Source organism: Somniosus microcephalus, chromosome 2 (assembly GCF_052327205.1).
Source record: "Somniosus microcephalus isolate GS21.2 chromosome 2, FLI_Smic_1.0, whole genome shotgun sequence".
Classification (NCBI taxonomy): Eukaryota; Metazoa; Chordata; class Chondrichthyes; order Squaliformes; family Somniosidae; genus Somniosus; species Somniosus microcephalus.
Genome location: NC_140988.1, coordinates 116,953,578 through 116,976,575, shown reverse-complemented (window position 1 = coordinate 116,976,575; position 22,998 = coordinate 116,953,578). Strand labels below are relative to the sequence as shown.

At 44.6% G+C, this 22,998-nt stretch overlaps 1 protein-coding gene across 8 annotated transcripts in view; it reads left to right on the top strand.

Moving 5' to 3' along the window:
• The first annotated feature begins 1,123 nt into the window (after positions 1-1,123).
• The window catches only part of spock3 (SPARC (osteonectin), cwcv and kazal like domains proteoglycan 3), an 818,297-nt gene continuing 796,422 nt past the window's right edge, over positions 1,124-22,998 (top strand). For 3 of the 8 annotated variants that reach the window (XM_085962113.1, XM_085962105.1, XM_085962078.1), the window contains exons 1-2: positions 1,158-1,241; positions 1,372-1,533. In XM_085962113.1, coding sequence (XP_085818239.1) covers positions 1,372-1,533 — 162 coding nt within the window. In that variant the 5' untranslated portion in view covers positions 1,158-1,241. Of the gene's footprint in view, positions 1,248-1,371; positions 1,534-2,612; positions 2,685-22,998 lie in introns of those variants that run through there. The other 5 variants (XM_085962121.1, XM_085962087.1, XM_085962096.1 and 2 more) reach the window with 5 other exon arrangements.

The following is a 22,998-nucleotide window of genomic DNA, read 5'->3' as shown; positions in this document are numbered from 1 at the left end:
GTCGGAAATGTGCAGCTGCAATCGAAACGAGCCTGCGAAATGGTTAGCCGGGGTAGCTGGAGTTCGACTCTTGTAATTAATTGAACTAAATGTTTTATTTAGCAAATCATTCATGGCACAATTACAATAATAGCAATTCCAGCACTAGCAATGACAATTAAATCCTACAGTAAAACGTTAATGGTTATTATTTAAGATGAGTATAGAGAGTGCTAGGAATGCATAGCGGGTCAATTAGCATCTGCGAGAGAGGGACTAGCGTTTTTGGGAGTGATCATAAAGCAGAATTGACCAGTTCTGATGACACATCCTCACCGGAATGTTGGGATATGCTTTTCGTTCGGACGGTAATCGATGGCCGCGCATTTTCTATTTGCACTTCAAATTTTCAGCTTCCGAGACCTTCTTTGTACTATGATTTTTAAACTATTTGGAAAAGATTGTGCGATGATTACATTCAAAACTCTCCAAAAAGTGGCATTATCCCAATAACGACATCAAGTGTAATAAAGCATACGAGGAAAAACTGGAACACATTGTACCGATGTATGATGCCACACTTTGCCTCGTCTGAGGTACATTCCCCACATTATAATGTGCTTTATTGGCTTCCTGATTAGAGTTCAAGCAGCAAGAACGCTTCTGCTTTCACAAAGTGGCCAATGAAATTGCGATGTTGTTTTGTGCATTCATATCAAGCATTTGCAAAGCCACACACTACTGTGTTTTCTTGATGCATCAAGCAATATTTTTGGGGCCAAATGCATTTAGTCTCAGTTCAGACGACCTTCAAGCTGATTTGATCCTCATGACTTAGCGGGGAGCATAAAACACTTCACTTTGGTAGCAGACGATACAAACTATTCGCATACGTTGTAGATAAAAGAAAAGGAACAGTTAAATACCCGCATTTCACTCATGAAGGAAAGTTTCTCGCAATTTACTCCTCCGCCTGGTCACCAGAAAGTAACCAGACTATCACTTGCTCGTTGTGCGGCCAGTGTCGAGGGAACAGAGTTGCACGTGCAGTTTAGCAGTCTGTCAAAACCGTGACAAATATAAATACAAGAGCAAGCCCCGATCAGCGCGGGCTCGCGCCTGTGCTTGGAACGCGCCGGGCTCGCGCTCGCAGTTCGCGCGCGCCCGCCCGCCGCCTTCATCTCTCGGCGCTCAAGACAGCGCCGTGCGGAGGGAGAGGAGCTGGAGGCTGCACAGAGCACGCAGCTGCAGCGAAAGGCAAGGTGAATGTTAGCCATTCTCCTCCAACATTCAGATTTTTTTTTAAACAGTATTTTTTGAACTTGCTTTCGCACGTCGGGTTTTTTTTGCCTCCCTGTACTGATACAGCGGTTTTTTTCTCTTTTTTTGCAGATGATAAAGGTCCTGATATGTGTTGTTGCTGTAGCCTTTCTGCAAATAGAAGGCAGACAACGAGCGACATCGGACAGCGGCAATTTTCTGGATGATAAACAATGGCTGACTACTATCTCGCAGTATGACAAGGAGCCCGGACACTGGAACAAATTTCGCGACGTATGTACCTGTTTTAGTGGCGGTTGGTGTAACGGAGCGTTGTGCGTGCCGTTTGCCTGTGATTCTAGCAGGAGTGAAAGAGGCTCAGAGCGCCTGTCTGGCGCTGCTACTGAGACCCAGCTCCTGAACTCTGGGCAATCCGTGCACTGCGCTAACTATTCCGATCACCTGGCAATTTTGTCTCCGAACTCCACAAACATTTAGGGTAAAATATCCACCTGCTTTATGCTGCGTTAATGACGTATCTTTATTCAACATTGCCTTCTACAATAATAAGCACATGGAAACTAATTTAGCCAAATATCGAAATCAGACGGGTTTAGGAACTGGTATTTGTTATTCAGTTACACTGACCTCCGACTGCAGATAAATATCTATCTATGTACATTAAAAGCCCGGGATTGATGTGTTACACAGGCTTTCTGGAGGGACTGTGTTAGCAGCACGGTCTAGCTCTATTTCAGCAGGTGCGCAAAGTGTTCAAAAACAGATGGAAAAATTGGGACCGCGTATTTCGGCAAATTTCTTACTTGACCTGGTTGGACCAAGACCGTTTAATATCCCCACACCACTACTTGACCCTAAACATCTTTGTTGATCTCAATCGATTGGCTTGCTTCACTTGTTTGGACGGTCTGAAATCCGTTTTCTCTCGACATTCCCATTTGAAATTAACAAATGCATCAAACTGGCAGGAATATATCTACTGAAGTAACTGAATTAGTGGCATATGATGTTTTTCGCTCGTGTGCGGTGGCAAGAGGGCGTTCAAAGAAATTTAGCTACAGTGTGACAATCTGACTAAACATATAAACCATTTTAACAGGGATGCGTGTAATTTTTTTGCAGTTTAATAATGAGTCAATGGAAACCAGTAAACATTAGAAACGAGAGGTGAGACGGAGATGAGCAACAGCCTCCGGCTAAATGGCACTTGTTTTGTTTTTGAAGGGCATTAGTGGGCAAGAGGAAACTGCAGTATGTTCTTGGGTATAACATAGGTGTATAATCACGACCACCCGCTTGCAGGTACAATGTACCTGTTATTTATGTTGGTGCACTTAATGACCCACATACAGAATAAGCTCAACGCCAACTAGGAACGTGCAATATGATCCGAGACCGCCCACATCGACAGAAAGATAAATTAGGTGAGTATGTTGTATTTTACGTTTTATCTATTGAGGTAGAGGGCTTGGTTCTAGTGACTAAATATATTGACATATATCTAGCAGGAAATACCAGGGTATACGTTTTACTGGGGGGGGGGGGGTTCAGGAGGATAGAATTCTACAGAGCCATACTTATCCTGAATGGTAACATTATTTATAAGCCAAACACATTGATTAAAAACTCTTGGAATCAGTTTTAAATGTCCATTTGTTGTATATGTCAAATGTCAAGCTACACTGAGGCTGAAAAACAATGCAAAAGCAATGGTAAAAATAAAGTATAAAACAAAAGCAAAATACTGCGGATGCTGGCAATCTGAAATAAAAATGAGAAAATGCTGGAAAACTCAGGTCAAGCAGCATATGTGGAGAGAGAGAGACAGAAACTGTCACCAGAACTGGAAAAATGGTAAAAATAAACTAACTGGAATTAGAAATAATGTAATTTTTAAAACAAAAGACAACTGATAAAAATATACAGTAACAGCCGATACAATTTCTCCAATTTGTGTAATGTTTCCATATTGCCATTGATTTTTTTCTGTAAGTCTATTAAAATTTGAGTAGATGTACATTTTTATATACATGTATTATTATAACATAAGAAACATACATTTGTTTTAGGAACAGGAAAGTGTTATTTGATGTAAACAAGATCTTGGGGGTAATTTTCAACTTTTTTTTACATGGACAGTAATCTAGTGGAGTGGAATTGGTCGCCTTCCCGATTTTCATCCCATTGAAATTAATGGAATGAAAATTGGATGGGTTCTACGATGGGTAGGCAATCTGCTCTGGCATGTTACCACCCAAGAGGCAAAGTTGAAAATTACTCCCATCTCTTTTTCACAGATCAAATTAATTTACTGGCTTACCATAACCCCAATCCTTTCTCCAAAAATGCATCCAATTGTCTCAGACTCATTTATAATGTTCAGTGGCCTTCCTTGGTAACATTATTCCACAACTCTATTCTCTGGGTGAAAAAGTTTTGATTGGCTTCCCTTTTTAACTTGTGTCCCCTGGGATGTAAATCTTTAACCATTGTAAAAATTTACCTTAATCAATTCCAGTTCACTTCGTAATTTGAAAACATCCATTAAATTACCTCTTCTCCAAAGAAAACATAGAAACATAGAAGATAGGAGCAGGAGTAGGCCCTTCGAGCCTGCTCCACCATTCAATGAGATCATGGCTGATCATCCAAATTCAGTACCCTGTCCCTAACTTCCTAACAAGCCTAACTTCCTTACCTCATCAGGTGAGAGACATTGCCTTGCCTGGAATTTTTTGTGTGTGTTCACGCGAGCTGGGAGTCGGTGCTGCTGTTGACACAGCTCAATTGTCGAGTAAGCATGATGCACAGCGCCACTGCTCAACTTCTCCATATCTTACTGGTGGAATTCCACAAGAAGAGCTACCAGGTGATCAGCAGCCAGAGCTGGTGGAATGGGAGAGGGAAAGAAAGGCTTGGGCTGTGAGATGAAAGGGAGGGATGGAGGTTTATGATGTGCATATTGGGAAGAACAAGTTCAAGAAAAGTAGTTGGCTTTACCAAAGTGATTATTGGCTTCATCTCCTCCCATCTGTTTACTGGCTCCATTCATCCTCTTTTGTTTGACCTTGTTTTCTTACAATGAAAGTTTGCTATGGACAAATAAAAATGCTTTACATATGCACAAAGAGTCCATTGTTATGGTCCTTCCTTTTATTGAACTATATCTGTCACTTACAGGACCACCCATCCGAAAGATCTAAGTTCTTCTGAATCTGATTGTATTATACCTCGTTATTTTGGTAACATCTGCAACCCTAGAAATTTTGCTTATGATATCTACATTGAGATCATTTGTCATTCTATTTGGCTATCTATAAAATTTCAACCTATTTTTTGCTGCCATGATAGTTCCCCATTTTTTTCTCTTTATTCCTCTAACTCTGGCACTTTACCCACTTTGCTTGCTTTGCTCCCTCCCTGGCATAACCCCGCCCCCTCCTTTCCACCAAAACCCCACCTCGATTGCTCTAGCTATGCTTTGCTCCCTCCCAGGCCAACTTCAATGCTCTGCTTCCATTCTGCTCCATGCCTCCCACCCACCATGCTCCATATTTACTCCCTTTTAGTAATTATAGGAGTAGCTTCATCCCCTGCCCCCCGCCCATTCCTCTTCTATGCTCCATGTACACTTCCACTTTATTCTGGCTCTGCTCTCCAAAATAGAGGCTCACTGAGATGCTATCGCAAATCGGAAACACAATTTTTTAAGCTGGAGGACTGTGGTTCTCAACTTTGGTACTATTAGATCAGGTGATTTGCCAAGTACTGTACCCACTACAAAAAGTTTAAACACAGAATCAGCTGGTTCAGCGCTCAGAAAATCAACTGATCTAGTCCTGATGCTAGCTAAATCTATGTAGCTTCTTGAAACATTAGCTGCCAGTCTACAGTAGTATCTTGCTTTGTCCTTGACTCAGATGCAAGCAATATTTTCCTAGCCCACAAACACAAAGCATCGCAAAATCTATCGTTTCCCTTCTAGCTATTGTCCTTATGCCCTTCTCTATTCCCTCGCTGCCGCTGCATCAGAACCACTGGCCTTGTTCTAATTCCTCCCAAATCCAACATTGAGCCCAACTACACTTCCTCCCCCTTCCAAGTTCCAGATACCATCTCTTTGGCTCCGATCTCCACCTCTGGCCAGGTATGTTTTGTGTCTCTTCTTGCTGCATGAGCTATGTAAAAGGTGGGAAATTCAGTAAATCAGAAAAGGAATACATGTTAGAAACATATAGGTACAGTTAGAAATACACAGGATAGAGATTAAACCAAAAGAAAGGACAGACTTACAAATGGAGTAAGAAAAATTAGAAGACAATTGAGGTACAGATCCGACAACAAGAGAAATAGGGAGAGAAAAAGACTGGAAAACAAATAAAAGATAAAGAATGATACAGAAATAATTAAAATGTGGGAGTGAAGCAGCTACACAATCTTTGTTTTTTTTCTGTGTGTAATGTCTGGGAAATCACGGAAAGTAGATTTAAAAATAGCAAGGGTCCTGAGACATGACACTCAAAACCTCTTCCTTGTGTGAAAAAATTACATTTATGATTATCTACCTTTTTCTGTTTTGGAGCTAATTTTCTATCCATTGCCATTTTTTCCCTTTATTCTGTAACTCCTTATCTTAGCCATTCACTGCCAATGTGGAATTCACTATGTATATGTATATATATCTTGTCTGTGTACCCTTCCTGTTTAGCACTTCTGGACCCTTCCTGTTTAGCACTTCTGGTAATACCTTCTATTATGTTTTTATGTCACTGTCACTATCACATTTTCTCCATTACACAATGTCCATCATGCTTTTCTGTCATCATCTTCTGTTTTTCTTGTGATATAGTTATCACTTGAAGCCTGCATTACTTGATCTCCGTTGTAGGTGGTGCTGTTCCCTACTTACCTTTTGAAACCTCCAATGTCTGTCTTCTACTTCAGTGATACTGGGGAGACCAATTTGAGACGTTCAAGTAGGTTTAGTAGTTTAAAATTTTTTTTTTTTTAATTAAATATTTTTAACATGTTCCTGCTTGCTCCCACCACCATGAGGGCATCCACTCATCCCTCACCTATTTCTGCCACCACTAGCTTGTTCCCACTACTGTTCTTGGGCCATCCGTTCTTGGGTCCTGGACGCAGACGGCCCCCTTCCTCCGCTAGTGATTGAGCCTTGGTTCTCATACTTCCTCCCTCAGCCTCGAGCACACTCATGCCCCCATCCCATATTTGGGCCTTGGCCTGCTGTACCTCCCCATGTCTGTCTTCTGGTCTTTGCTTGAAATCATGTTGACTTTTAACAAGTTATGTATTTTGTAAGTGTTCACCGATTTAGATCTCTTAAAATCATTGCAAAGATTTTCTGAACTGTAGATGTAAAAACATTTTTGATCCACAGTTTTGACATGATGCTTGATCCTGTTTTAAATAACCAGCGAATCTCGTGCCTTTGCTCACAGTTAGTGGGAAGATACTCTGTTTTATAACAGTATTTTTTTTAGCCTGGAGCAGTGGCTGGAGTTGAGGGGTGCAGTCACTGGTTTATTTTTTTAAAACATTTGGAGTATAATATCAGTTTTTAAGATTAATGGGACTGTATTGCAATGCTGGGAAGAGGAAGGAGGAGTTTTTTTTGCAGGTGGTAGGACAACTGGGAGCTGGGGCTAGTAACCGTAGGGAAGTGATTTTTCATTTACACAGCAACACTGCACCAGTATTTCTATTTTAAATGAAAAGTTTTCTGCCTCTCAAAAATGCTAGCAGGACACAAGTGGAGCAGTAGTGCAGAGTAAACAAAGTTCCCAAACCGCAATATGTATTTGAATATTTCTCTCAATCTCTACAAATATAAGTTAGATGTTTATGTCTCAAACTTTTTATAATAAAAAGGAGCTTACAGCTAAGCAGCAACTTGCAACCTTCATGAGAGCACAAGTTCACACACACAGCATTCACCTTAAGAAAAGCTGCAGGAAATGACTTGCACTAGTCAGAAAGTTCTGTGACACCCAATATGTGACACAAGTACTACAGTGCCACCTATAGGCATCACAGGAAAACTATTACATACAATTGTTACAGGGTAGGTGTCACAATTGTTACAGGGTAGGTGTCACACTTAACAAGGCAAAAGTCTATAGCAACTGTTTACATAGGAGTTTTCAAAGAGAGAAAAACACAGACATACTGAGTTTAATAAAATTAGAAATAAAAACAGAAAATGCTGGAGATACTCAGCAGGTCAGGCAGCATCTGTGAAGAGAGAAACAGAGTTAACGTTTCAGGTCGATGACCTTTTGTCAGAACTGGAAAAAAGCAGGAAATGAAACAGATTTTTAAGCAAGTGTGGGAGCTGGGAAATGGGGGAGGGGATGAAAGAACAAAAGGGAAGGCCTGTGATAGGATAGAAGGCAGGAGAGATTAAGAGATATTCAAGACAAAAGGAGATGGTAATGGGACAGGTTAAGAAACAAAGGATGGGTCCAGATGAAGTGTAAATTGTGCTGGCAGAATGAAAGACAGCTGCCATGTGGGAGAGAAGAAAAAAAAGTGTGGAAAATATATATAATATCAGGGGCCGAGGTTATGATCTGAAATTGTTGAACTCTGTGTTGAGTCCAGAAGGTTGTAAAGTGCCTAATCGAAAGATGAGGTGCTGTTCCTCGAGCTTACACTGAGCTTCCATGGAACAATGCAAGAGGCCGAGGACGGTGAGGTCTGATGGGAGTGGAGCGGAGAATTAAAGTGACAGGTGACCGGAAGCTTGGGGGTCCCCCTTACAGACTGAATGGAGGTGTTCTGCAATCTGCGTTTGGTCTCCCCAATGTAGAGGAGACCGCATCGTCCTTGCAAACTACCACCCCATCTCTAATCTCCCCCTTTCCTCTCAAGTCCTTGAACATGTTGTTGCCTCCCAAATCCGTGTCCATCTTTCCATGTTTGAATCCCTCCAATCAGGTTTCCACCCCGCCACAGCACTGAAACAGCTCTTCTCAAAGTCACAAATTACTTCCTATGTGACTGTGACAAAGGTAAACTATCCCTCCTTGTCCTTCTAGACCTGTCTGCAGCCTTTGACACAGCCGACCACACCATTCTCCTCCAACCTCTCACCACCGTCGTCCAACTGGGCAGGACTGCACTTGCCTGGTTCCATTCTTATCTATCTAATCTTTGAACAAGCTTTTTTCATCTGCCCTAATATCTCCTTATGTGGCTTGGTGTCAAATTTAGTTTTATAATACTTCTGCGAAGCGTCTTGGGATGTTTTACTATGTTATTAAAAGTGCTATATAAATACAAATTGTTGTTGTAATTATTAACCTCACCCGACCTGAGGGCACTTTTGTTTGTTTACTTAATTAGATTGTAGGTAGCGAGGAATGTCTAGCTGCCGTCAGTCCAACAGTCAATTGCAGTGCTGGAAGCATGGTAAATGGGCTACATTTATTGAAATTACTCTAAAATATTTTCTACATATATTTTAATTAGCAGATTATTGACCGTATAATCAGAATATTAGTGATTCTACCTGCCATCAATGCCATTTTTTGGGAGAAATACTTTCAATGCAAACTGCTTCCCCACCCACCAGTAGGCTCCTGCTATGGCCCCGATCGAAATCCCAGGATGGGGGCTCATTTAACTAATAATTTAAAGCCGCCTCTTGTTGTAACTGCACAACAGGAGTGCCTGGCCTATGGAGGCAGCAGAAACTCGAGTATTAGAGGCTTCTCAGTCCGAAGGTGTAACATGAGCAAAACCTTTTTTCCCTGCTGTGATGTTTAGCACTGATGGCAACAGCAGACAATTCTATTTGGATTGCTGATTGCCTTTTGAAATTTAGGCCTTGATGTAGGCCCACTGCAGAAATTATGTCTGTTCTTGGCAGACTTGGGCCCTGCTGGACCTATCAGGAGCGCCTCTGGGAGAATGAGCTAACCTGGCGGTGCCCTCAGACACACCCCAATGTACTCCCATAACGTACAGGGGGGTGGGCAGAACTGCTCAATGCCTAGAATGTAATTTACTAGGTAGAGCGAAATGGATGGATAAATGCTAGATCTGGGTTAAAAAGGTTGCTTAATTTCTGGGCTATTGTCTATAAAATATATTGGGCCGTATCTTCCAATCGGAGGCTTCACGCTTGTGAAGGCCTCTGATCTGGAAAAAAATCTACGCATTTACCTGAGTGCTCCTGAGGTCCGTATAGTTCTGATCCTGGGCCTCTCCAACTCCAAGTGCACAGGGCCTACGTATCCCAGAGGCGCATGCAGTTCGCAAGCATCCCTGGGATCACGTGGGCCATGGGGAGCCAACAGGAGAAAGAAATCTCCCTTCATACACTTGACAGATAGACCTGTCAAATATAGATAGACCTGTCAAATATATGAATGTAGATCACCCCAAAAACAATTTAAAACAATAAAAAAAAAATTAAACATCACAATTTTAAAAATTAGTTGAAATTACAATAAATTAAATATTTTAAACAAAATTTAATTTTTTGAAAAAAATAATTAAAGTTTTTTATGGGGCTAAAAATAAACTTTTTTTAAAAAATGATAAATGAATGGAATAAAATTTTCTTAAACTTTTTTCAAATCTTATGCTGGTAAAAGCAGGCCATACGCCTGCTTTTACCAGACGTAAGATTTTTAAGGGTTTTCTGCGGGCGGAGGTTCTCCAGAAAGCGGAACTATCCGCCCGCAGATGCCCTTCTCTAGGGCAGGTGTCCGATCTGTCAAGAGCATCCTTGACAGATCGCCAATGCCGGTTTTCAGCGCACCCGTAGGCATCGGACTACCCGGCCCATTGTATATTAAAATTCTTGCATATAGCACACACTTCCTGTGGCACTTTCCTGTTACTTTTTCCATCACTTTTCTATCATACGTTGTTGATTGCCTCAATGTACAACAGGAGTAAAGCAGAACTGAAGAGTTAGGGAATGTGCAAATCCAAAGCGAGGAAAGTGGCTAGAAAATTGCCAATAAGAAAATACCAAGGCCTAGAAATTCAGTTGTTAGCGCCAGCCGCTAGCGCCTTAGGAGGAGGAGAAGTGTGGTGCTAAGCAGCTAGCGCCTGGGCGCGGCGTGATCTGCACCTCTCGCGAACTGCACTTAAGATTTAGCGGCGGCGCAAAACCGCAGCGCCCGCTCAGCTGCGCGCGCAGATCCTGACGTCATTTCATGGTGCAACGCCCTTGGTGCGCCCCGAACTGGAACTTCAGTGGCGCTGTCCTTATGTGCGCCTGGCGCCCCCAGCGACTTGTAGAGGGGAACGGTTCCCAGTCGCTGCGGGGTGCGGGGGGCGCTAATTAAAGGGGATTCCACCTGCAGTATAAGTGGCAGCCATTTTGCTCCACTCCTTCTTTGTGAGAGACGGATATTTGGAGAGAGACAAAGGGAGAGAGCTTTTTGGTTTGACTCAACGCTCGCACAGGTACTTGTGGCTTCAGGCCAGAGCTTTGCACTTGGATTTAACTCAGTGCCATATCCTTGATTCGAAACATATAATGGGGGCTGCAATGGGTGGAAACGTTGGCTTACTGCATTGCATTCAAAGGGCTCAGAGACGCTGTGAGAGAGTGCCAGTCATGGCCAGACGGAGAAGGGCCAACAGGCGTCGGCACAGGAGGCCTTACCCACCCAGGGTATACCGCCAGCAGTTCTCCTATCTGAACATGTCTGAGGAGCAGTGTGTTCGGAGGCTGCGATTCAGAAGGGAGGCGGTCAATGAGATCTGCCACCTGCTTCGCAGAGATCTGCAGCCACAGCTGAGGAGCAGGACGTCTCTGTCGGTGGCAGTGAAGGTGACGGTGACTCTCAACTTCTATGCCACCGGCTCCTTCCAATCCGCTACCGGGGACATTGCCAACACCTCCCAGTTCGCGGTACATTGCTGCATCCAGCAGGTGACCAATGTCCTTTTCAGAAGGAGACGTCTGTTCATCTCCTTCCCCATGACCCTGGACAAGCAGCAAGAGCGTGCAATGGGATTTGCAGCATTAGCGGGCTTTCCCATGGTGCAGTGCGCCATTGATTGCACGCATGTGGCTTTGCGGGCACCTCTAGAGAATGCCGAGGATTATCGCAACCGGAAGGGCTACCATTCGCTCAACGTGCAGTTGGTGTGTGACCACAGGCAGCTCATACTAGCTGTCAATGCCCGCTTTCCAGGCAGCAGCCACAATGCCTTCATCCTGCGCCAGACTTCTGTGGCAGACATTTTCGAAGCCCAGCCTCACCCTCGAGGATGGCTTCGCGGGGACAAAGGCTATCCTTTGTGCACCTGGCTGATCTCCGTGCGCCCAGCACCCCTGCTGAAGAGCGATACAATGATAGCCATCAAGCAACCAGGAACATGATTGAGCACTCAATTGGCGTGCTCAAGCAACGGTTCCGCTGTCTGGATCGTTCCGGGGGAGCCCTACAGTACTCGCCTGAGCGAGTCTCCCATTTTGTTGTAGTTTGCTGCATGCTGCACAACCTGGCTATCCGCAGGACTCAGCCACTGCCAGCAGACATTGGAGGAACACCAGAGGAGGAGGAGGAGCACCAGCACGGGAGGGAGGCACAAAGTGTAAGGGCCATCCGTCGGCGGCTTATTGCAACTCCGTTCTAGGCCCCCTCAGGGAATGGCTTGTGCCAATGAAAGAAGATGAATGTAGCCGCTCCGCAAGCCCTCAGCCGGTCAAGGCAATAAAAATTCCAAAAGCAAACATGGACAGTGCGATTGAAGAAAATTTTTACTGTGCAAACTCTGTGCCCTTCCCGCATGACAAACTAATTCAGAGAAACCTCCCGAAAAACAGTCAGAGACATAACTGGCTCTCTCAACCTTCAGAAAATGCAAAAAGCAGTTAAACAAAAATGACCATGATCCTCGGCCTTTATAAAAAAACAAACACAACAGTCTCGGCCTTCATATTAAAAAAAAAAAAAACCCTCTTGGCCTTATATATAAAAAATAATTTGGCCACACCACCTACTTTTTCCCCTGCGAGGGTGATCCGTCTCGCTTCCGCGAGTGGCCCCTTCCCGCCCTGCAGCTCCTCCTCAATGGGACCCCAGTGGCTGCAGCAAGGCTGGGGGAAGGCTGCTGAGGGTCAGATGGCGAGACGGCAGATGCCCTTGGGGGTTGGCCTGGACCAGCTCTGTGCCTGGAGGGGCCGGTTGCTGACTGCTCCAACTCTGCTTGGGCGGCAGCAGTCTGTCCTACGGGTGGTGGCAGCTGCAGTGGAGGAGTGACAGTGTTGGCTGAAGGAATGCTGCCAACCTGACAGAGCACAGGCACTCCCTGGTCGGCTGTTACACTGGCACTCGCACGGGCCAGCACTGCACCATGCGCAGCAATCTGCTGAAACACAGACTGCTGGGCTGCTGCGGCACGGCGAGTGCCCGGCGATGCCTGGCCGATCCAGCGAGGGTGGCTACAGTTAGTGCCCGTGTGGCCCTGGTCTGTGTCTGCATGACACCAGCCAGTGAATGCACGGCGTTACTGCAGCCCGCTGGGCCCCGGAGCATCACTCTCCTCCGACCCTTCCCCCCCCCCCCGCCCCCCTCCAGGGAAGACGTGTCCCCATCATGGCCATGGGCTGCCTCGGCTGAGGGTGTCACTGATGGGCTGGCTTCCTCTTCCTCCTCCTCGATTTCTGATTCAGACACAGTGCCAGCTTGAGGGCCCGCCTCCTCACCTGGCGATTCACCATCTGAAAGCAGGGAGGCACAAGAGTTGCTTTAGAGTGAGGACAGGGCGGCAGCGAGGGAGGCATGAGTGCTGCTATGAACTGCATTGGTTCGATAGTGGCAAAGGATGCTGGTGTGAGGCGCAAGTGGAAAGAGAGAGGTCAAAAAGGTGATGCCCTTACCATTGGGGCCCAGAACAGGGTCAGCATCTCCACTGGCGACGGGGCCAATCAGCTGGCCTGACATAATGAGCTCCACACGCTGCTCCAGGTCGCTGAGCTGTTTGAGGTCAGGACGGCCTCCCCCGGTCTGTCGCTGCTGCCTTCGGTTGTGCGCCAGCTTGCCCTGCAAGAGAAAGGATGGCCTCTAAGTACAGTGTCAAGCCCTGATCTTGCCTGCACTGCCTCCCATGGTGGAATAGCCCTGACAGTGTGTAAAGCCCTGAATGTGCATGTGATTTTCATGACAGTCCCATAGCTGCTGGATGAGGGCTGGGCATTAGGGCTTTCAGGTCCCTTTGGCCATAAAGTGAGGTGCACATGCAGGGATGAGGAGGATACTGGAAAGGGTACTCACCCTGACAACCCGAGTGAGGTCGTTGAACTTTTTTCTGCATTGGACCGGAGTCCTGCCAACCACACTGTTGGAGGTCACCCTGTTTGCCACCTCCCTCCGGGCTTTACGATACTCGTTGGGCAGCGGCCTCCTGCCACCTTCAGGGAAGAGGACAAGGCACCTGTGCTCCACTGCGCCAACCAGTACCTTCAGGTCACCCTCACTGAAGCGCTGCGCTCTCTCCCTGGCCTTCTCCATTGTCCTAGGCGTTGAACTGTTCAAACTGCAATGGTCAGGCCTTGCTTCAGGGCTGCAGTGTGCAGGGCATGGCAGCCAAACAAATCCACCCTCCCCCTTTAAGAGCTGACCGGCGCCAGCGTGTCTGCCTTCAATCAGCAACTCGCCGCACCTGCGCTTCGCCCGCCCTCGGTGGTAGTGCCCCGGATCGCCGGCTTAGCGCCTAATAATGATCGTTGTGCATCGCCTGCTTTAGCGCAGCAGCAACCTCTTGGGGCGATGCAACTGAATATCGGCGAAGGTGGCGCTAAGTTGCGCCGGGCGCAAAATTTAGCGATCGCCCGGCTGTAGTGCCCCAAACGTGGCTATACTGAATTTCTAGGCCCAAGTACCTATAATCCAACCAATCCTGGATGACCAGTCAGGAGAACCCATGAATAGAAGAAAGGAGAAGGTGAATGGATCAAATTGCTCAAAGAAACTCTTAAGTCATTTCACCACCATTATTTTTCTCAGTAACTACAATTCTGGATATTTGAAATAAGGTTTTGCAAAATATAAAAATTTCACAATAACATTATTAAATTTACATAGAATTAACGTTTGTTACCTTCAATAAGGTTTTTTCTTCAAGGCCTTAGCCTATCTCAAAAGCTTGGGCTTGCACTCAATCACAGTTTTCTCTCTCTGCCTACCATTCCCTGGATGCTGCAGGTTGAGCATGTGCAGAGTGCAGAATTTTTAAACTTGCATCAGGATGATTCTCTCACTATACAATGCAAAATCTGTCTTTATCTTGTAACAGATTTTCTGAGTTAGCTTCTTTTTCCAAATTATATGAAAACCAGTTGGGGAACACATTTTAATAGCTTTATACATGCAATCTGTTGTTTATAAACAACTTTATGGTGTCCCAAGGACTTGATATGGTACTAATATAAATGCACGTTATTTCATTCTTTATAAGGTTTCATATTCAAACTATTATCAAGTCCTTAATTTTTATTTCAGGGAGAGCCTGTGTGCCAACACCTGATGTCTTTTAAGCCTGTTCTCTTGCAGTATTGTGGAAAAGTGTGAAGTAATTGATTTTTAATATAAAAATCTGATAACAGAAAATGTATTCATATTTTTCGGTACACTGCAATCTAGGAACATAGGTATTGCTAGATGAGAAAAGATCAAGGTCCATCTAGTTCACCTTCTACCATCCTCGTAATCGCATGATATAATAATAGAGTTGTTGACTAATCATAGCAATTAATCTCTATCAATTAGTCAGCAACAGACCCAGACATGACGTGAGGAAAACCCCAGTGGTGGAGTGCTTTGGGAACCATAGGTGCAAACTTAACTGTTCCTCCAAGCATGCTACATTTACCGTATGTCATGTCTCAAATTACTCATATACTGTATCCTAAAATGTTTTTTTCTTGAAAGAAATCCATCTAATTTGTATTTGAATGAATCAGTACTAACTGCTTCCACCATCTCCCTAGAGAGTCTGTTCCATAGATTGACCACTCGCTGACTGATATATTGTTACCCCCCTTCAATAGCAGGCCCCCCCTTCAATCGCAGGCCATGTCCTTTGGTTCTACTGTTCTGGACAAGGTGAAATAGCTTGTCATGGTCTACCTTAGTTAGTCCCTTTAGGATCCTGAAAAGAACAATCACATCACATCTCAACCTTTTCTTTTCCAGTGAGAACATGCCCAATTTGCATAATCACTCCTCATAATTCAATCCCTCCATCCCTTAATCATTCTGGTTGCTCTCTTCTGTATCTTTCAATTGCTGCAATATCCTTTCTGTATAGTGGCGAGCAGAACTGTACACAGTATTCCAAGTGTGGCCGCAACAATGATTTATAGATTTGCAGAACTACCTTACTTTTTCAACTCAATATTGACCTTTTTAACACATCTCAACATCTGATTTGCTTTCCCTACTGCCACCGAGCATTGTTGTGATAGCTTTAGTTTATTGTCAATTAGGACCCCCAGATCTCTTTCATTTTCCGTGCCATTATTTTCTTTCCATTTAAGTAATAGTCCCTTCCTGGATTTTCTTTCCCAATGTGAAGCACTTTGCATTGCTCTGCATTGAATTTCATCTGCCACTTGTCTGCCCAATTCCCAAGTATATTCCAAAACTCCTGTAGCTTATCCTGTTCAGAGTTGGAGTCAACCACCTTCATTAACTTTATATCATCTGAAATTTTGGCCACTGTGCTTGAGACTCCTCGCTCCAGATCATTTATAAAGAAATTAAACATAAGTGGTCCCAAAACAGACCCCTGTGGGGCTCCACTGGTAACATTCTCCCAATCCTTGTGCCACCACCTTCTGGATTCTATTGGTCAACCAATTATGTATCCATTGTAAAACATCCCACTGATTCCTGCTTTCTTTATTTTCAGTACCAGCCTTTACAGAGGTCCAAATGGCAAACTGACAGTGTCTTTGCTCTGTTTAATTCTTTTAGTTTCCTTTTCCAAAATATGTGAAAACAAAGTGAATTTAAGAAGCTTTAAGTTTCATATGAAAGCTATTAACTTATTTTTATTTCCAAAAGATAATCTAGCTGAGACAGAAAAACACTTGATTAGAACATCTGTTCTCTGTTTTGTTTTGGAATTCTTAAATAGAAACAGTCATTGTTTACTTAAATCTTGTTAGATACAGCTGCAGTTGCAGAGAAGCACTAATTAATTATTTTCCAATTCTTCACTGGTGATGTGCACTGTTCCTGCACTTTCAGCCCCCAGCCCCTAAGTAGAAACAAAATAAAATATGTACTTCTGAATATTTATCAGAAAATTTCTGACATGTGCTCAGGATTGTGTGTATATACAATTTACATTTATTATAGTAGCCATTATAGTACATTTTTATTGCCAGCTTCTGAAAATACTAGTTAATTCATCAATCAAGAAAGAACTTACTTCAGTACCTGTTTTTCAAATTCTTCTACCACGCCCCAAGTCACTTGTAATGCTGCAAAATCTCTGGGCACCACAGCAGTGTTACCAAAACCTAGGACACACACTCTCTCCCCCCCCCCCCGTTGTAAAACCCATGGGCTGGATTTTCTCAATGGAGACGAGTTGGAGGCGGGACTGCTTGTCGTGTCAATGTCCTACCTCCATCCTCATCTGACCAACCAGAGGAATTTTCCTCTGATTGACCTTGTTAAGCCTGCCCTGTGGGCTCAGCAGGCCAATTAGGGAGGAAGTCACTGACAGAGCAGGTCAATGTCAGACGTGCTATTTGTCAAGACTTCTTGAAAGAAGAAATATCAGCGTTTGATAGCTCTGTGAAGCTGTCAAACACTGACATTCTCTGTAGTTTGATGAGTCCTTGTGTTCAGGACTCATCAAACCTTTCAACTTTGTCGATTTCACATGGCTGTTGGTTCGGAGGATCCAACAGCCAGTCTGTGAAATCGACGAGGATGTCGGGTCTCCCGATCCAGAGAGGATGAAGGCTGTAGGAAGAAAACAAGGTAAGTGAACATTTGTTTACACTTATCACTCGCCTTACATACTTACCACTCCACACTTGCACCCATCACTCACCTCTACATCTTACTTCCAGGTGCCTCCGACCGCCGCAGACCTCCCTCACGTCTCCTCTAACCCGGCGGGGTTTTCCGCGGGAAGCCTGTGAAGGTAAAATGGCACTAATCCTTTTTTCTGCCTGTTAACAGGCAGTTAAAAGTATTTAATGCCTTTCTCGCCTCCAGGAGATGGGACCCGAAGCAGCACATCTTTCCACCTTCTGGCAAAAGGGTACGGAGGCGGGATGGGGGCAAGTTTGCCATCTGCTCCCACTTTCTGCTACTTTACTGGCATGCCCGCCTCCTCAGGGCTTGGAAAATCCAGCCCCATGAGTTCCACCTGGTGCTTTAAAAACCCAGGTCCCCCCCCCTCCAGTACTTCTAAACTTCATCACGTTCATTGTTGATGAACTCCAGTGCCCCCAAACCAGTACTGTCACTTTCCAAGACCCCCACTTGTCAAATTCTTGGACCATCCCTTCAGTGTTACTAAACCCAGGATTCCTCCTAACTGTTAATCCCAGGAAACTACCGAATGCGAGGCCTAGACTCCGCAATGACACAAAAGACACTAGCTAGTGTGTGATTGATTAATTAGGGGGTGATCTAATTGAGATGTTTAAGGTGATTAAAGGAATTGATAGGGTAGAGAGTGAAAAACTATTTCCTTTGGAGGGGGAGTCCAGAACAAAGGCGCATAACCTTAAAATTAGAGCTAAGCAATTGAAAATTTCAGAACTGAGTTAGACAAGGGTATTATAGCAAAACCGAGGCACCTGGAAGTAAGATGTAGAGGTGAGTGATGGGTGCAAGTGTGGAGTGGTAAGTATGTAAAGCGAGTGATAAGTGTAAACAAATGTTCACTTACCTTGTTTTCTTCCTCAACCAAGGATTTCCCTCTACCGTGGTTGACACTGCCCTCGACCGTGTCCGTTCTATCTCCTGCACTTTTGCCCTCACCCCCTGCCCCTCCCTCCCGGAACCACAATAGGGTTCCCCTTTTCCTCACCTTTCACCCCACCAGCCTCCACATTCAATGGATCATCCTCCGCCATTTCCGTCACCTCCAACGTGATCCCACCACCAAACGCATCTTCCCCTCCCCTTTCAGCATTCCGTAGGGACTGCTCCCTCCGAGACAACCTAGTCCACTCCTCTATCACCCCCAGCACCCCTTCCCCTTCGCCCGGCACCTTTCCGTGCAAGCGCAGGAGCTGCAACATCTGCCCTTATACCTCCCCCCTTCCCACTGTCCAGGGCCCCAACCACCCCTTCCAGGTGAAACAGCGATTTACTTGTACTTCTTGCAATCTAGTATATTGTATTCGCTGCTCACGATGTGGTCTCCTCTACACTGGGGAGACCAAACGCAGATTGGGTGACCACTTTGCGGAACACCTCCGTTCAGTCCGTAAGGGTGATCCCGAGCTTCCGGTCGCCTGTCATTTTAATTCACCGCTCCATTCCCACTCGGACCTCACCATACTCGGGCTCTTGCATTGTTCCACGGAAACCCAGCGTAAGCTCGAGGAACAGCACCTCATCTTCCGATTAGGCACTTTACAGCCTTCCGGACTCAATATCGAGTTCAACAATTTCAGATCATAACCTCGGCCCCTATTTCATTTTTACATATTTTTTTATCCACAACTTTGTTTTGTGCCCTTCCCCCTTTTTTTCTTTCCCACATGGCAGCTGTCTCTCATTCTGCCAGCGCATTTCACACCTAATCTAGAGCCGTCTTTTGTCTCCACTAGTCCTATCACCATCTCGTCTCGTTTTGAATACCTCTTAATGTATCTTCACTTCTCTTTTGTTCTCTCATCCCCATTTCCCAGCCCCCAAACTGGCCTTTTAATCTGTTTCATTCCCTGTGCTTTTTCAGTCTTGACGAAGGGTTTCGACCTGAAACGTTAACGCTGTTTCTCTCTCCACGGATGTTGCTTGGCCTGCTGAGTTTTTCCAGCATTTTCTGTTATATTAGGCAAGGGTATTAATGGTTATGGAATCAAGGTGGGTAAATGGAGTTAACAGGTCAGCCATGATCTAATTGAACAGTCTGGAGGGGCTGAAAGGCCTACTCCTGTTCCTATGTTCCTAAGACAGTAATTTGCTAAACAACTTGAGACTGCAGTCAATATTTGTCATTTCTGATCTTTAAAGTGAGCTGATTATTGCAACAAAAATGTTTTCACCCATTTTGGGAAAGCTGCCGTTAGTTTTGTAATCTCAGCAGCAGTACAGGCAGAAGTAGAATTTGAGCCTCCTGAGAGGGCAAAGATGCCTTTCAGAATGGCAATTCTTTACCACATGGTTGCTCTTCAATCAATATTCAGTGTTTTGGTTGAAAGTTTTAATAGGAATATATACATTAACTAATTTCAGCAGTCAGTTGAACAGAGAACATTGTCCATTAATGCTCCATAAAAGAGGTATCCTGCATGAGTGCTCACCAGAAATAATTGGAAAAAATGTCTACTTTTTAAAAAAATTAATGTAGCCTAAGCAGACAATAAAGCAAATACAGATGGCAGCTTTGGGGTCTGGGATAAACTTTGTTTCAGGTTATAGAAATGAACTCAGCAACTGTGTGCCTTTGTCATTGACCTTTGGGTATTACAAACACTCTATCACTTCTCTAACCCTTGAGGCAATAGTTTACTACCGCAATCAACAACTGCAGCCTATGTAGATACATACACACAAAGACATTGACACTCAACCAACAAATACCGAACTTGTCATTCATTCATCAGTTTGAACTTCATACCTTCTAATTTTAAAAAGTCTCTTCAGCTGTGTATGTGACAGTGTATGAAGGCTTTACAAAAAAAATTGGGACTTGTCTGTCAGTAGGCTGATTTCTGAACTGTTTCTGATGACGAGTAGTGCTTGCTGGGATAGCAGTAATTGGAAAATTGTAGACGAGCAGGCCATGATTTATTGTACATTTAAATTCGTGGAAGGAAAATCAAGGGCTACAGGCCTGTTAGTTCCAGACTAGAGTTCCCTGCGAGTGCTACATCTCGTCTGGAGTGCCTGTTTGGGAAATCAGCCCCATTATGAAATTCTTGATTGTTGCATTGGGATTCCCAGGGTTCTCCAGGGAGGGAGCAAAGTGCTTTTGCCTGAAGCAGATACAAGAATACAAATTGGATTTAAATGAGGTTAGAGCAATGCCGTGGCACCTCCTGCCTCATTTTCCTCCCACAACACTTGAAGGGAAATCCATTAGGATGAGTGCTTCAAAGAAGCTGGTCTTGGACCTTGGGCCTTGAGCCTTGTCACACCCCACACTGCCCCGCCCAGACTAGAGAAACTGAAATGGACAGGGAGGACATGAGAAGGAAAGTGCCTCACTTTTCAAATCCCTCATTACTCCTTATAGAGGGGGCGGGGGTGTTTGCTTCAGGCCTCTTGGGTTGCATTCTGCTCCATTTGCAGGTGCAAGACCTTGCTGGAGGTGGATCTGTTCTTAAGATGTTTTGGATCCAGGAAGATGCCCTGAAGCTGCAAATACGGGCAGGTTTATGTCTGATCGGGCAGAGCACGATGCAGACATGCTGACCTGCGTATGAGAAGGAGTGGGAGTGGGGGGAAAGAGGGAAGGAAAATCAGTCCTTTTTTCTTCTTTGTTTTCTCTACTGATCTCTTTGGAGCACACAGTCGGTGCACTCTGAAACTGTCTACTAGGAAGTGCTCAAGATTGGTCAGTTTATCTTCACTGTAGGGAATACCTGGCTTATGCTCGGTACCTTGCTACAACAGCACACCTGAAATCAGCAACACAGTACAGTATGGAAAGAGAAGTTGCATTTCATTATTTTGTGGTAGTGCATATTAGTACTCAAGTGGTTTATTTTTAAGTTAATTCCAGCAGATTAATTCACTAACTACACTCCAGTGTAGTACTGATTGATGGCTGCACTGTCAGAGGTGCTGTCTGTCAGATGAGATGTTAAATGGAGGCCCCATCTACCCTTGCAGGTGGTCCCATTGGAAACGGAGCAGGGGCGCTCCCCTGGTGTCTTGACCAACATTTAGCTCTCAACCAACATTACTAAAAAAAAAATCGAGTCATTTATCTCTGCTATTTCTGGAACTTTGCTGTGCACAAATTGGCTGCCATAACAGTGACTACACGTCAAAATAATTTATTAGCTGTGAAGCACTTTAAGAAGTCCTAAAGTCATGAAAGGCTTTATATAAATGCTAGTTCTTTCTTTCTCATGGTTTTGAAACAATGTGACCTAGATGTACTACATTTCTCTGCAATCTATTTCATTGGAATTCACATTTACTACAGCACCCTGCCATTAAACAACAGATATTGATATTCAAAATGTACTGAGGTACCTTTCTATTCCCTAACTCAAGGGTACCATAAAGCTGTTCAGTTGGGTGAATCTGTTTAATGGAGTAATGACGAATTTGGTGAGAGTGGGAATTCGGTGCAGAGGGGGAAAGAGGTGCTAAGGAATTTAAACCAAGGGGCAACAGTAAATAAGCAAATGTATAAATAATCAGTAATTAATTAAATCTAAGGGGATAAAATTAAAATTAGCTAAGTAGAGGATACCAATGTTAAAGATGCAAATTGCATTAAATAAAAATTTGGTATACATAAATAATAAATAGGAGTAGGGGGATACTAAACTAAAAACACATATATATGCAAAATGATGGAGCAGCTTAGACCCATTTCCAGCAATTCCTGTGCCATGTGGGAATTTTGGGATGCTTCATGTATCCTGGATAACCACATGTGCAGGAAGTGCCTCAAGTTGCTCGAACTCATGATCAGGGTTTTTGAGCTAGAGCACCTGGGGTCATTGCAGAGAATATGGAAGGACGAGAATTTCCTGAAATGCAAGTTCCAAGAGGTGGTCAGCCCACAGCTACAGAGAGTTCAGGAGGATAGTAAGTGGGTGGCCATCCGACAAGGTAGCAAGAAGCGGGCAGTGCAGGAATCCTCCAGGAGTGTGGCACTCTCAAACCGGTTTTCAGTGCTGAATAGCAGTGAGGGCGACAACACCTCGGGAGTGCAGTCTAGAGCACATCCATGGCACCATGGGGCAAATGACTGTACAGGGGGCCAGAGCAAAGTGTTGAAATTCAGTGGTCAGAGGGAATTTGATAGTCAGGTGGGTAGACAGGCGTTTCTGCAACCGCCGACATGAGCCTCGCATGGCGCGTTGCCTCCCTGGTGCTAGGGTAAAGGACATCACTGAGGGTGCAGAACATTTTGAGGAGGGGGGGGGAGAGGAACAACCAGAAGTTGTGGTCCATTTTGGAACCAATAACATAAGAAGGAAAAGGTTTGAGATCCTATAGAGTTTCAGGAGCTAGGAAGGAAGTTAAAGAGTAGGAACTCAAAGGTAGTAAACTCTGGATTGTGCCATGTGCTAGTGAGTATAGGAACAGTAAGATAAGACAGCTTAATGCGCGGCTGGCTAAATAATGCAGGAGGGAGGGCTTTTGATTCCTGGGGCATTGGGACCAGTTCTAGGGCAGGATCGACCTGTACAAGATGCACCTCAACAGGGCTGGGACCAATGTCCTTGCAGGGAGATTAACTAGTGCTGTGGAGGAGGGTGTGAAATAATTTGGCAGGGGGAGGAGCACCAGGATGAAGCATTAGGGAGGAACTACAAGGTGCACAGAGGACTGGGAGAGACAAATAGCATTAGAA